The 15,018-nt window shown below is 41.5% G+C and overlaps 1 protein-coding gene and 1 pseudogene across 2 annotated transcripts in view; both read right to left on the minus strand.

Annotated features, from left to right (window-relative positions):
* Nucleotides 1-15,018, minus strand: part of LOC309872474 (uncharacterized protein) — a 172,277-nt gene that overhangs the window by 38,672 nt on the left and 118,587 nt on the right. The window contains exon 4 of the mRNA XM_082746709.1: nt 1,039-1,194. Within this exon, the coding sequence (XP_082602835.1) occupies nt 1,039-1,194 (156 nt within the window). The remainder of the gene's footprint in view (nt 1-1,038; nt 1,195-15,018) is intronic.
* The window catches only part of LOC309872473 (large ribosomal subunit protein eL19 pseudogene), an 84,526-nt pseudogene that overhangs the window by 38,276 nt on the left and 31,232 nt on the right, over nt 1-15,018 (minus strand). The gene's annotated exons all lie outside the window — the stretch shown is intronic.

Below are 15,018 nucleotides of genomic sequence, written 5' to 3' on the forward strand. Positions count from 1 at the left end.
TTTGCATCACTACAACACTCCTCCGCCTAAGCAGCCCTTGACCGACACAAAGGTCTTGCATGACTGTTCGGTTTTGGTGGAAATCAAGGCCAGGGCCCGAGTCGCAGGTGCAGAGCACACAGATGGCAGAGTGACTCAAGCTGAAAGAATCCAGCAGAAGCGCAACCTAGTAGCCAGGGTGAGCCCGAGAATGTGAGTCCACTTTCACCCTCCCACCCAAGAATAGGCAGATATCTGAAGGCATTAGGCTTCCCATGGAAGTGGGTCTGAGGCTGGGGTTCAGGTGTGATGAACCCAGCCCTGTGACCCTCATTCCAGCCCGGCCTCTCTGTGGCGCTGCTCAACCCCAGGTATCAGGGATGGCTCAGCCCGTTCTTAGCAGCAGCAAGAGAGCAGGAGGGACAGGAGAGATGACAGGCAGGTCTCTGAATGACCTCAAGTCACCAAAGCCACCAACCTACCATGTGCTGAAGGGACTGGCAAACTATTCTCAAGAGGCAGGGATTGCCTCCCACAACAGGGAGCAGTGACAGCCAGAGGGGGTGCACCATTCTGGAAGTGGGTGGGGAGGACAGTGTTAGTCATGTTGTGGGAACTGGGATTCCGGATTGGCAGTCCTGAGTCACCCTCTGATTGGCAAGGGCCAGGCCTCCCTTTCCGCAGGGCCAGCCCAGGTCTGGCAGGCGGGAGGGGCCCGTGCTCAGCATCACGCTGGGACCAGTTCCCGGGAAGCAGCAAAAGACCCAGGTGGCCTTGACACCACTTCAAAGGCTGGTTTCCAAAGCTTATCCGCAGGATTTTGCACAAGGCCCAGGCTGAGATTGTACAAGAATTTTGAAAATGCAGGGAAGCTAACACAGCTTTCTTTAGACAGGGCTCAGGCTGTAGGCAGGGTACTTACACACCTCTTTGGCCTCAGTGAAAGCAAATGCCAACAGTAGCCCAGAGCTGGAGGAAACACAAACACTACATTGTGAGAAGACCGGGGTAATAACTCCAAGAGACTCCAAGAGACAAGAGATGTAAAGAAGAGGCCACCTCTGCACTTATCTGTGCTTTGAGTCTTGTGCTATGTGTCATCTCGGAATGCCTCAGGCTCTGGTGGCCCATCAGCATAGTGATGCCTGGGGCAAGGGATGTAAGAGCCAACGGCAATGTTGATGGCTGCTGCGGGAGAATTCTGGAGATCTTAATCTGGAATAAGGGAGAGGGAGACATTCATGCATTTAACAGACATTGAATCCCTGAAAAAAAAAAAAACTCTAAAAACCAATCATTCTCAACTTTTATTTTAATGCAATTCACATGACCTTTCCCTGCATGACTCAGCCCCATGGACAGTGCAGGATTTTGAGACAACTGTCAGATTTGTGTGCAATTCCTAGCTCCCTGGTCCTAATTCCATCTCTGCCTCTCCAGCCTGGGAGCACAGGGAGAATGCATGTAAGAGTATTTTCATTAGACGGTAACCCCGAATTGCTCAAATTCATTAAAGCAGTCAATTCTTTGCAAAATTGATAATATGCTCAAGTTGTACCTCTTTTATCGGCTCCCCAGTCTGGTTCCAGCTTCATCCCCTCCCCCGGCCCCCTTGCATTGTCAGTCTGACCATCTCTCTTTCCCAGCATCACTGTCCTGTGATAAGCCCAAGATAACAAGGGTCCTGGAATGATGATTTGAAACCCCAGGGTCACTTGTGATCTTTTGGGCCCCTAGAGTCACCTGGGATGCATGACTTCAGGCTGGGGGTCCCCTCAGTCATTGGCAGGGTTCCTAGATGGCCACCAAAACCAGTGGGGCCAGAGCCTGGACAACCAGCTAGTATGGCTGGTACTTGCTGCCAGTTTATAAGGTCATGGCCTCGTTCAAGCTCCAGAGTCCTGGTTGCTGCACCCCCGAGGCTGGGACTCCTCTGATTGCTGATCTTGGAGTCTGTGGCACAGCCAGCAGCCCTGGCCCATGTCCCACTTTTGAGTATAAGACGGTACCCTGGCCCCTTCGATGCTATACTCAGTGAAGGCTGCTGCCTATCTGGAACCACGAGCAGCCATGTCCTACTGAGCAGGTCAAACCAGGCCTACGTCTAGGCAACCTAGACCCAGGTCTAGTCCTCACTGCGCAGGCCGGCGTAAGGCCAGATTCCCATGTCTGCCTCGGCTGACCCAGAGCCACTGCTCCTTTCTCCCCCTGCTTTCCTATATCCTGAGCCCATACCCAGCTCCTCTCAGTGAATGAGTGAAGTGCCTTTCAAAGAGGCAAACTTTAATAGGTTTCCTTAGTAACAAAGTCCTTGGAATCCCTTGGAAGCCAAGGGGTTGTGACTCTGTTTGTGAGAACTGTGAACGTGAAAGTGAGCCCTCAGCACAAATGTCTTCTCAGCCCCAAACCGAGCTCTGAAAACCAAGAGCCCCAACCAACCTCTGAAGCTTTCTGCCATCTTGTTTTGGGAAACTGTGACATCATGTGTTAGAATTTTCTTCCTTTGGGGGCTTCTGGATGGCTCAGTCAGTTAAGCGTCTGCCTTCAGTTCTGGTCATGATCTCAGCATCCTGGGATTGAGCCCCACGTCTAGCTTTCTGCTCAGCAGGAAGTCGGCTTCTTTCTCTCTCCCTCTCCATCTGTGCTTTCCCTCTCTCTCTCTCAAATAAAAAATAAAATCTTAAAAAAAAAAAAAAAAGGAATTTCCTTCCTTTTGAAGGACAAATGCTATTCCATCATAACTATATACCACACTTTATCAATTCTTTCATTAAGGGACACTTTGATTGTTCTTACCTTTTGTTCTTCACACCCTCTTCTTAACCACCTCGACCTACAAGTGACCCATGTCATTTCTAACAGCATTCCATAAGGGAACCCATTGCAGAGTTCCACCTACATATGAGCGTGATCAGGACACGTAATCCCTGGCTGGGCAGCCACTTCCCAGAAGGAAGGCAGTCTTTGGAAGGGGAGGCACAATTTGTTGGTGTCCCTGCCACTCCTTCACCTTTGTACTTCCTGTAACAACTATTTGCCATGGCTCAGGGAGAAAAATGATTCCCCCCACCCCCGCCAGTTTTGACTCCTAACAGGACAGAGGTTTTGAGGTCTAAACGCTCTTTCAGTAGCTAATGATCACTACTCTTTGTGTCGTCTTTTGCAGTTTGCCTTGTTCTTTGGATGTGGTGTAGTGGTTCGAGTTCTGATTCTGCCTCCATTGCTTTCTCACTGGGTGAAGTTTAAAAAAACCCTCAGCACTACAATAAATTCAGTAAGTAGTGATTATTAGTCTTCATAACAACACAAGGTATGCATTCTCTCCCCATATGTATAGGTGAGGATCATGAGCCCAGGGGAGATTAAGTAACTTATTCAAAATTACCCAGGTCAGAAATGATGATCCCATTTCCCTGTCTACCTTCCTTTCTGGGGAGCCATCATCATAAGTTTAAAAAACAACCTTGATGTCCTACAAAGGGTACTTTGGTCCCCCAAAACAAAACTCTGTTCCCCTGCACACCCTCCCCTCCTTGCACTATAGCTGGTGGACATTGTCCTCCAGGACCCAAGCTGAGCCCTTCTAGAGAATTTAGTGAGGGAAGGACGAGAGGTCTTGTCACTCAGGAGCCTTTCCTGTGCTCCTGACCCCAAGGAGCTTCCCAGGACATGTGCAGCACACAAAAACATGTCTTCCCCTGCTGCTGCTGTGGCCACTTTCCAACAACATTCACAGAGCCCTTCCTATGTTCTCAGAAGTGTAAGTAAGAATGAGAAATGACCCCTCTCCTCCAAAGAGTGCATCATCCAACTAGGGAGACAGGTGAATACTTTCATACCATGTGACAACGATGTGACGTACAGAGTACTATGGGGAATTCAGATAGGAGTAATTCATTTTACTTGGTATGTTGTGGCAAGCTACAGCAAGGAGGTGACATCTGAGCTGGGTGTACAAGGCAAAGAAAGGATAGAAGGGACAACAAAGTTTCCATGTGTCAAAGAGCATAGTGTGTTTAAGGATAAAGGCGGGTAGAGTGAGGGCAAAGCATGGGCAGAGACAGGCAAAGAGAGGCTGGAGGAGGCTGGGTGGGGTCAGGGGTAAAGGGCTGTGATTGAGCAAAGCACAAGGGTAAAGTGTTGAGGCAAGGAGATTATTAACTGGGGGCTGATACAATCACAGCTATCTTAGACAAAGCTTCCTCTGGCTGGGGTAAACAATGAAAGACAGGACTGATAATCCATTTCATTCCAACCCCACTCATTTCCAGAGCTTTGCCTGCCCGGAGCTCAGGGATGTGGAGAGGAGCTGATCTCTGACTATTGAAATTCCTTCTTTCCTGCTCATCCTCCATTCCCTTTGACTTGATGGCATATGCCAGCAGAGGTGTGGAAAAGATCAAAATGGCATTAAGATTGATCCCTGAGTTTGGTATAGCTGAACTCAAACATATGATTCAAAATGGACTGCTGTATCTCTAGAAGCTATATGGGGTATCATCTACTTGTGATACATGTTCCTACGAAATACTGACCAGGGTTTTGTAAATTGGATCATTTAAAAAGTTGTGGGGGAGGGGGGTTATTGTTTAGAAGGGATATGTGGCGAATCCATTTTTTAAGGAAATAATTCTCTTGTATGGTAAATTGCTTCCTGATCTAAATCTCCAGTATACAGGTGTACTGAGATACACAGTATAAGGTCGACCTCAGAATATAGGGCTTAACTCCCTCAAACTGGTAAACCAGCCAGGAATGAAAACATTTTATGGATCAGTTTATCCAATAACTATTTGCCAAGAAGCCAGCTGTGCCAACCCTGAGGGCATAGTGATGAGGGGACATTTTCTGTCTCCAAGGCCCACAATGGCAAAGACAGGTAGGCATACAGGTCACTATGGTATGGCATTCTGGGTGCCATGCATTATGTAAACTGATTAATTCTAATGTCTTCATGTTGAATATCTAATCAAAATACTGAGTTATCTGGTTTTCCCTTCTGCAAACTAGCAGTTATACATGGGGATCCATGTCTAACATCATGAAAATTGCACAATACCATTATGAACTAATCATAAATGACACTGTCAGTTTAATACAGAAATCAATTCAGAAAAAATTCAGATTCTCTCATCAACATATGTCACTATACTGGCAAAAACATGAATTAATCATTTCATTTTCTTCTCCAATTTTGTTCTAGTCTTTGAGTCGACTTTGTCCAACAATGCTAAGGATTCCTTAATTTCCTGACCCACCCCCACCCAGGTCTGAGGCTGTGGTGGTGTTCACTGTTGAGGCAGGTGAAATACTCTAAAGTCAAGGCAAAGCTCATGACTGGGTTTCGTAAGAAGCCATGAGTCTAAGTTGCTATCAACATATCTTAGCAGAGCAAGTTTTTCTGGGATTCAAAATTTGTTTCGAAGGAGTAAATATGAGTAAGTTAAGAAATGACATTGGGATGCCTAAAAGATAAAAGGATCTTTGGATAAAGTTATTGGAAAGTGGGTTTGGGACCAAAGCAAGGAAGAATTTGTCATAGTTGGAGTCATCCAAGACTGGGGGAGGCAGCGGACTTCTGTTGCCAATAGAGGCCAAGCAGAGGTATGATGAGAGTCAAGGGTTCCCAAACTGGGTGGGAGATTGGATCAGATGAACTCTGTACCCCTTTGTGCTGAACTTAAGTCCTTGTTCTGCTCTCAGCTGATTGAACAGCCCTGGGCCAAGAACACCACCTCTCCAGGGCTCCATTTTATCATTGCTAAGTTGAAAAGAGGGAGCAATTTTCAGAGCCCTGATGGCCACTGTCAGGGAACCCCAGACCTATAGCCCTGGACCTCAAAGGGAAATGAGCAGTGTTGGGAGTTGGACCTCCAGATCCATCAACTCCATCTGATGACTCAGAAGTTCTTTCAATCCCCAACATCGGAGACCGGCAAGGCTGGTTTGTCTTGTTTTAATTATTATTTAGATGACTATTTGGCTCATTCCTGAGCAAGGCTTGAATCAAGTCAGACCTGTTAATTGAATCAAGGTTATATAATCACATTTGGGCATTTAAATGCAAACCAATTATTTCGGAGCCCAAACATCTTATACACAAGGAGGGAGTTCTAGTACGTGGAGGGAATGTATGCTAATGCACAAAGCCTCATCCTTAAAGTGGAAGGTGGAGCATTCTTGGGCACTCCTGTTTCGATGAGGTTGTTGTAATAGTTACTGCTCTGGGCACATTCTGGGAAGATGCTGGAAACATCTCAAACAAATATGACATTGGTGTCACTCCAGTATGTTGAACTCATTACATTTGGAGTATGTCTCCTTGTAGCATTTGGCTTGGCTTATAAATATATTTTCAGAATCTGTAGGAAGCATTTGCAAGGAGGCCTCTCTTGGCCTTTCTGGTTATCAGCATTCCCTCCTTCTCTCCTTTGACAAAGATATGCCTGATTAATTAGGCATTTAGATTTTTCACTTGGGTTTCTTTCTAGTTTCAGCCCCGATGCCCCCAAATCTTGCTCTTCTCAAATACTGACCCCACTTCCACAAAGGGAGAGGAAAGCAGGGAGGGAGCTGTGGAAAAGTCACTGACAAGTTTCACAAAACTAGCAACATAAAGCAGTGCATCAAGGAAGAAGGTACCAGACTTGAGTTTGAAGAGTTTGTCCCTAAACTTTCTAAGGTTCATGTAGGCTAAACAGACCTAGGGGAGCCTCTAGCTCATAGGCACCTTGTAATACTGTCCTCCTTACTTGGAGGGTGAGGGACGAGATGCCCAGTCTTTGTCCTTTGTTATGAAATGACTTGGCAGGCTTTGTCAAGATCATTCAGCCTTGAAACATAACCAGATGCCATTGTTGGAGATGACACACTCCTAGATGAAGCACTTTCTGCTCTCTCACTTTGTCTTTGTCTCTGACATAAAATTGTCAGGCACATCTGAGGACAGATATTCCAGAGAGGGTTTCATCTTTGCCATGGTGTCCTGGCTGGGAAACCCTTACAGACTTGGAGTTACAGAAGTCAAGGAGGAACTAATCACTGGAGGTGGGGTCCTTGGGACAGTTTCATTGCAAACACATGGCTGAAATGTGTTACATGAGGGCAGGCATACCGGTGTGCCCTGTATATAGCTTCTGGCTAGATGGCACGGTCTTCAGCAAAGCCAAAGGAAAAAGCAAGTTGATTTTTTCAAATAGGGTTCATTAGACCCACAGAGGACTAACCCTAAGCCTGACTTTGGATTACCTAACTTTTCTTGCCAGGAATTGTATTAAATGATTCTATCTGGAACTGAAGGTCTTGATAGACCACGGTGTGGATTCTCAGTCTTTTGAGAGTCAACTTTCAAAAGCGCATTTTTATTCCGGGTCAACCCTTCACCCCCTTCTGGGGCACCGTGACACAGATAAGCCCATGACATCTGGCAGGGTTGGCAGGAGTATTAAGTTGAGCCGGGAATGTAGGTGTTAGCATATCAAAGTAGATCTGAGACGACATTCCAAACCAACTCTTCCACACCGGGAACTCAACCCCTAAGCAACGATCACAATAAGGGCAACTGTCCCATGTCACAGAGGGAAGTATAGGGTAAAGGCCATGACTGCTATGTGCCAGCACTCGGATAAGAGGGAAACTCAGCTCAGTTCCACTCATTCACTTGATGGACTTCCACAAATGCTACTCTAAAGCATGTGAAGGGGAAAATAGAATACCATCCGTGTCTTGAGCTCTGTCTGGGGTGGTAACTATAAGGCCCCAAGATGTGTCTGGAGCTGAATGGTGGCCTACCAGTGCTTGCCTGAAAGATAATGGTGTCAAGCCTAAACTCATTTGCATCACTCACCCATCAGGGGACTCTAACTAGGAGCTATTTTCAGATGACATAGATCCCCAGGAGGCACTTGCCTCCTGCCTGTGACACTTGTAAGAGTGACTCTTGCCACATGACTATAGTGACAAATGAAGCTTTTCTCTGATGATGCCATTAATAATTCTAAACATCCCAGAAGGGAGAGACTGTGACTGGGAATAGACTTCCCAGTGTATCTCTCCTGTTACATTCCCAGGACTGTGGGCAGAAAAAGAAATCTATGAATGTTGAGTATACTAAAAAGAAAAAGAAAAAGAAAATTGTTTTTCAAGTTATGGAATCTGGCTACTTTAAAGTATGTGGTGCTGTCAGTGTCTAAAATAGGAGATGGTCAGACCCAGAGTTCAAAAGGTCTAAGTAGTTATTTGGCAGCAGATGTTTCAAGGTAGCTTAAAGGAGAATATTGGGGCCATGAGTCTATAGTCTGTAGTCTGTAGTCACTTTCCCAAGAGCAATGCTCTTGGGTCTTGGGTTTCATAAAAGATAATCTCAATTCCTCCTTTTAAGGGAATTTTAGTCTAGTTGTTTTTTCTGCCTCAGGCACTGTCCTCTGTCTCATTATTTCCTGATTCTACCCATCCTTCAAGATGCAGCTCAAATGTCACCTCCTTTCATAGGTCTTCCATGATAGACCCCAGTTGGAATTTACCATTCTCTTCTCTAACTCCCATGTAACTTTATCTACACCTCTCTCATGTCCGCTTTCCAACTTCTGTAAGATAAATTACACACTTGTTTTATCTCAAAAGTTTCAAAATATTGAATTCTTACAGAATATGTTCTTTGACTACAGTGGAATTAAATTAAAAATTAATAAACTACCTAGATAATCCTAAATATTTGAAAATTAAATAATGCACTTCTAACCATGGATCAAAGAAGAAATTTTAAGAGAAATTAGAAAATATTCAAATTGAATGATAATCCAATACTATATTTCAAAATTTGTAGGGTGCAGGTAAAGAAGTGCTTAGAGTGAAGTTAATAGCACTAATCTGATCGTGTTGGAAAAGAAGGAAGTTTACTTATTTTGTTTATTTATTTCTTAAGTAGACTCTGTGCCCATACCCAGCTTGAACTTAAACACCCCTGAGACTAAGAGTCATGTGCTCTACTGACTGAGCCATCCAGGCACCCCAAGAAGGAAGTTTTAAAATTAATTATCCAAATTTCCATTTTAAAAAGGAGAAAAAAACAAGGTAAGGAAATTAAACCCAAAGGAAGTAATAACTACAATAATAGTTATAATAATAACCAAAAGCAGAAATCAATATATTGAAAAACAAACTGTAGGAATTTTTAACAAAGTTGGAAATCAGTACTTTAAAAAGTTTCATAAAATTTATAAATCCCTAGCAGGGTTGCTCAATTAAAGAAAAGAAAGAAAGAAAATACAAATGACCAATATATGTGATGGAAGAAGGGATATCATTACTAATCCTGTAAGTGTTATGATAGAGGAATACTATGAACAATTTTATGCTAATGAAGTTGATAACTTAGATGAAACATAAAAATTCTTTGAAAAATACAACTTACCAAAACTGACTCAGGAAGAAATGGAAAAATCTAAACAGCTTATATTTTACTTATTTTTTAAAGATTCTATTTATTTATTTGAGAGAGAGAGAGAAAGACAGTACAAGTGGGGGAGAGGGAGAAGCAGACTCCCTGCTGAGCAAGGAGCCCACTGTGGGGCTCCATCACAGGAAGCTGGGATTATGACCTAACCTGAAGGCAGCTGCTTAACATAAGCAGACTGACCCACCCAGGCACCCCTAAATAGCCTATATTTTATAAAGAAACTGAGGGGCACCTGGATGGCTCAGTCAGTTAAGTGACTGCCTTCGGCTTGGGTCATGATCCCAGGTCAGGGGCCTGGGATGGAACTCTGGCTCCCTGCTCAGCGGGGAGTCTACTTCTCCCTCTCCCTCTGCTGCTCCCCGCTTGCCTGTGCTCTCTTGCTCATTCTCTCTGTCAAATAAATAAATAAAATCTAAAAAAAAACCAACAACCTGAATTCACTATCAAAATCTTCCCACAAAGAAACCTCTATCCCTAGGGCGCCTGGGTGGCTCAGTGGGTTAAGCCGCTGCCTTCGGCTCGGGTCATGATCTCAGGGTCCTGGGATCGAGTCCCGCATCGGGCTCTCTGCTCAGCAGGGAGCCTGCTTCCCTTCCTCTCTCTCTGCCTGCCTCTTCATCTACTTGTGATTTCTCTCTGTCAAATAAATAAATAAAATCTTTAAAAAAAAAAAAAAAAAAAAAAAAACCTCTGCCTTCCACTCAGGTCATGATCTCCAGGTCCTGGGATGGGGCCCGCATTGGGCTTTCTGCTCAGCAGGGAGCATGCTTCCTCCTCTCTCTCTCTCTCTGCCTGCCTGTATACCTGTGATCTCTGTCTGTCAAATAAATAAATAAAATCTTAAAAAAAAAAAAAAAACTCTATACCTGATGATTTCACTTGTGAATTTGATTCATTGAAGGGGGAAAAAAATAATAGAAATTTTACATAAACACTTTTTAAAAGGGAGAAGAAGAAAAAATTTCCCAGTTTATTTTATGAGGTTGGCATAATCCTGACGTGAAGACTTGATAAAGACATTTACAGAAATAAAAATAGGTCAATATATACATATTTTTGTGAAGATATACACAAAAATTCTTAACACAATATTAGCAAGTAGAATTAAAAAATACATAAAAATTATACATTATGACCAAATAGAGTTTATCTTGGGAATATAAAGTTGGTTTAACATTTGAAAAAAATCAATTTAACTCATAATGCGAACAGAATAAAGGAGAAAAAGTATATAATCATTTCAGTAGAGGCAGAAAAAACACATGACAAAATAGGACACCCATTCATGATTAAACAAAACAAAACAACAACCAGAAATTTAGGAATAGAAGGGAATAGAAGAGAATCTCATAGAGTATATCTGTGAAAAAACCTACGTTAATATCTTATATGATGGTGAAATACTGAATATTTCCCTCCTAAGATCAGGAAAAATGAAAGTTTGTCCATTTCTAGCTCTTCTTTTCAACTTGTAATTGGAGGTCTTAGCCAGTACAATAAGATAAGAATGTAAATAAAAGAATTAAAGTTTGGAAATAAAGAATACATAGTAGTAGCAGATGACAGGATTGTAAATGCCAATATACAAAAATAAATTATATTTCTATATAATAGCAACCGACAATTGGAAAATAAAAATTAAAAATATAAAATAGGGATTAAATTGATAAAAAGATGTATAATAAATCTATGTTAAAAACTGTAAGAGAATCTTGAGAGAAATTAGAGACCTACAAAATTGAAAGATACATGTCATGGATTGGAAGATGCAATATAGTTTCAATGTCAGATTTACTCAAAATGATCTAAAGTTTCAATACAATTTCAATTACAACCCTGAGAGGCTTTTGTAGAAATTTACAGGTTGACCCTATAATTTATATGGAAATACAAAGGGCCTAGAATAGCCAAAACAATTTTGGGAAGAAAAAAGCCCCAAGCGGGAGTACTCACACTCCCTGATGTTAGTACTTCTTATGAAGCTACTGTAATCACAAGAATGTGTTATTTAGGTAAGGAGACACAAATACACAAATCAACTGAACAGAGTGGAGAGTACAGAAATACACCCATAAATATACAGTTTATTGATTTTTGACAAAGGTATCACCAGCTTTCAATGGGGACTATAATCTTTTCAACAAATTGTTCTGTAATAACTGGGATTAACTAAACTAGATAAAACAAAGCTCAATATTTACTATTTTACACAGTATAAAGTTTAAAACCAGATAGAATGTAGACGTATTTGCAAAAGCTAACATTCTAGAGATTCAAAGAAGAATATCTTTCTCAGATTAAGCAAAAATTCTTAAGTAAGACATGGAAAACAATAGTCAAAAAAGAAGAAGTAAAGATAAATTAGACTTCCACAACATTAAATTGTCCTGCTCATTGAATGAAATAATTAAAAAAATAAATAGGCAGGAAAACTACTTGCAATGCATGTATCTGACAAAAGACTTATATTCAGAATATAGAAAGAACCCTTACAAGTCAAAATAAAAAAGATAACCCAATTTTAAATGATGGGCAAAAGATTTGAACAGGTAACTCATGAAAGAAGATATATGAGTGAAAATAAGAATATGAAAAGATGCTCAACATCATTAATCATTAGGGAAAGACAATTAAAATCAAAATGTGATTATCATTTCAAACTTACTCAAATGACCTAATTAAAATGTGAAGATGTGGAGCAACTGGATCTCTCCTACATAACTGGTCCTAAAAATGCTACCTGGGAAAAAACCATTTGGTGATTTCTTGTAAGACTAACGATAGGTCTACTGCTATAGATGGTTTATATCCTCTCCTCTCCCCAGATTTGTATGTTGGTTTGGGAAATGGGGCATTTGGGAAGTGGTTAGACCATGAGGTTGGAAATACAACCTTATGAATGGAAATTGTGCCCTTATGAACGAGACTCTAAAGGACTCCCTCACCGCTTTCACCATATGAGCACACAGTGAGAAGACAGCCATCTTTGAACCAGGAACCAGACCCTTAGCAGACACTGAATCTGCTGGTGCCTTGATCTTGGGTTTCCTGGCCTCTAGAACTGTGAGAAATTTCTGTTGTTTGTAAGACCCCCCCCCATGGTATTCTGTTATAACAGCCTGAATGTATTATGATTCCTACCCTATGACCCAATTTAATTCCACTTGTGTGTATTTACCCAAAAGAAAACATATACCTCCAACAGAGAATTCTATAAAGATGTCACAGAAGCTTTATTCATTATAGCCCCCAAACTGGAAAAAAATCCTAATGCCCATCAACAGGATGGATATACAATTGTGGAACAGTCATACAAAGAAACACTACTTAGCAATCTCTCCTCACACATATATACACACATTTAACATTTATTTTGATTCCTAAATCTGTACATATGGAAAACTATGAGTTCACTCTGATGTCTACAATTCCAATGGATCCATTGCAAAGTTTCACTTTTCTCTCTTTCCATATCTGTAACCCCCTTCTCTGACAGTGACATCTATTATCCTTAATATATTCACAAGCTGATCAATCTCCCCATATGTAATCTGTCTCCCAGCTCTTCTGCTCTCTTCACCACATAGAGGCTCTAACACTGCACGTAGGGCTGTCCCTCCATGTGGATATCACCCTTCCCCTTCTAGAGCTTGAATGCAATGCTCTGGGCCACCAAGGTCTCCACTGGGGACACCTACCTCGTCTTCCCCTCTAATGGCTTTAAGACAAAATGGTTCTGGAAGAAAAGGGAAGCAACAAGTAGAAGAGGAAAAGGAATGATGAATTTTACTCATGCTTGTTATTATTATTATTTTATAATTAAACCTCAGCTTTTTCCTTCTATACCATGTCCTGGGGAGCCTCGGTTTTTACAACCAAGTGTGGGAGGATCTATGAAATTTTCTTAGATAAAAGGACGGTTGTCTCTAAGAGAACTTCTCTTATCTGCTAAAAGCATTTATTCAAACAACTGTTAATTTTAAAAATAATAATGTTTTTTTTTTCTTCTTCTCACTGTCTGTAATATCAATAGTCCTTTGTGCCAGATGATGTTTTAGCAACTTTGAACTAAGGTTGTCTTCATTTTATAAGTGAAAGGTTTAAGTCTTAGATTAATGGAGTAGCTGGGACTTGAAATACAGTGTTTCTCTTCTAAAACTTGTACTTCCCACCATACTGAATGGCTTTCCTATAATCTACTGAGAGAGCAAGACACACAAGTCTCTATATTGTGGCTGAGAAGAATTACTCTGGTTGTTGGGGGAACCAGATGAGGGAGTTCTGTAGAAAAATTCTAGCCCAGACTTCCCACAGGGAGGACCACCTCACCTGATCAGCCTCAGAACAGTCTGGTTAGACCAAGGAAGCAGGAAGAGGAAATTCACACAGTCAGACCCTGAGATGTGTAGGGCTCTTTTTGCAAAATAATAGGTTTCAAACACACTCTTTCCATGATTCCACTAGATGATCATTAGATTTAATTATTTGCTTTCAATCTATAAGAGATTTGATATTTCATTTTTATTTTATTTTTAAAGATTTTTATTTATTTATTTGACAGATCACAAGTAGGCAGAGAGGCAGGAAGAGAGAGAGAGGAGGAGCCTAATGAGGGGCTCAATCCCAGGACCCTGGGATCATGACCTGAGCCAAAGGCAGAGGCTTCAACCCACTGAGCCACCCGGGCATCCTGATATTAATTTTTTTAGAAATATTTTATTTATTTATTTGAGAAAGAGAGAGATGGAGAGAGACAGAGATAATAAGAACACAAGCTGGGAGGAGAGGGAGAAGCAGGCTCCCCACTGAGCAGAGAGCCCAACTCAGGGCTCCATCCCAGAACCCTGGGGTCATGACCCCAGCCAAAGGCAGATGGCAGATGCCTAACCGACTGCGCCACCCAGGTGCTCCTGATATTTAATTTTTAAAACCTAGTGAGTTATTAGGCTCACACCAGTCCTGGGGGAAGTAGGAGATAGTGGGTACTGAATTAGGAAAAGCTTCAATATCAGGCTTATTATATAACAGACAAAAATGCATGAAACCCCACTTTATTAAATTGTCTTTGAACTTTCAAATATTATGAACGTTTTATTATACTAGTTTCTGGCATCTGTTAAGAACAAGTCTCAGGGGGGTACACAGAAGTTCCTTTACTGTTTTTACAATTTCTTGTGTCTAAAAGTATTTCCAAATGAACAGTAACAAATAAAAAGCAACAACCAAGTTCAAGAACACTATTAACAAATGTTTATTGTAGAATTGTACTTGAGTTAAGTACTACATTTCTTGCTCAAATCAACTCTTTCTATGACAAATATGGAGACCATTTAAATATTGGGTTTAAAAATACCTGTATATTGAGCTATACATCTATGAAGTAACATTTATTTTTCTCCAAATACGTTCTCTTTCTTTATTTGCCAAATTTAATCCTAGCTTTAAGTGCTTCTTTTCCCCCAAATTGTTCTCTATAAGATAAAACCCGAAAATTTACCAATTTTATTTCTTACTGAAAAATAAAATATGAGCTATAATTCAGGAGGAAAGCTCAGAAAGCAGGTCTCGCTGCTCTTTTCCAT

Source organism: Mustela nivalis, assembly GCF_964662115.1.
Source record: "Mustela nivalis genome assembly, chromosome: 8".
NCBI classification, from domain to species: Eukaryota; Metazoa; Chordata; class Mammalia; order Carnivora; family Mustelidae; genus Mustela; species Mustela nivalis.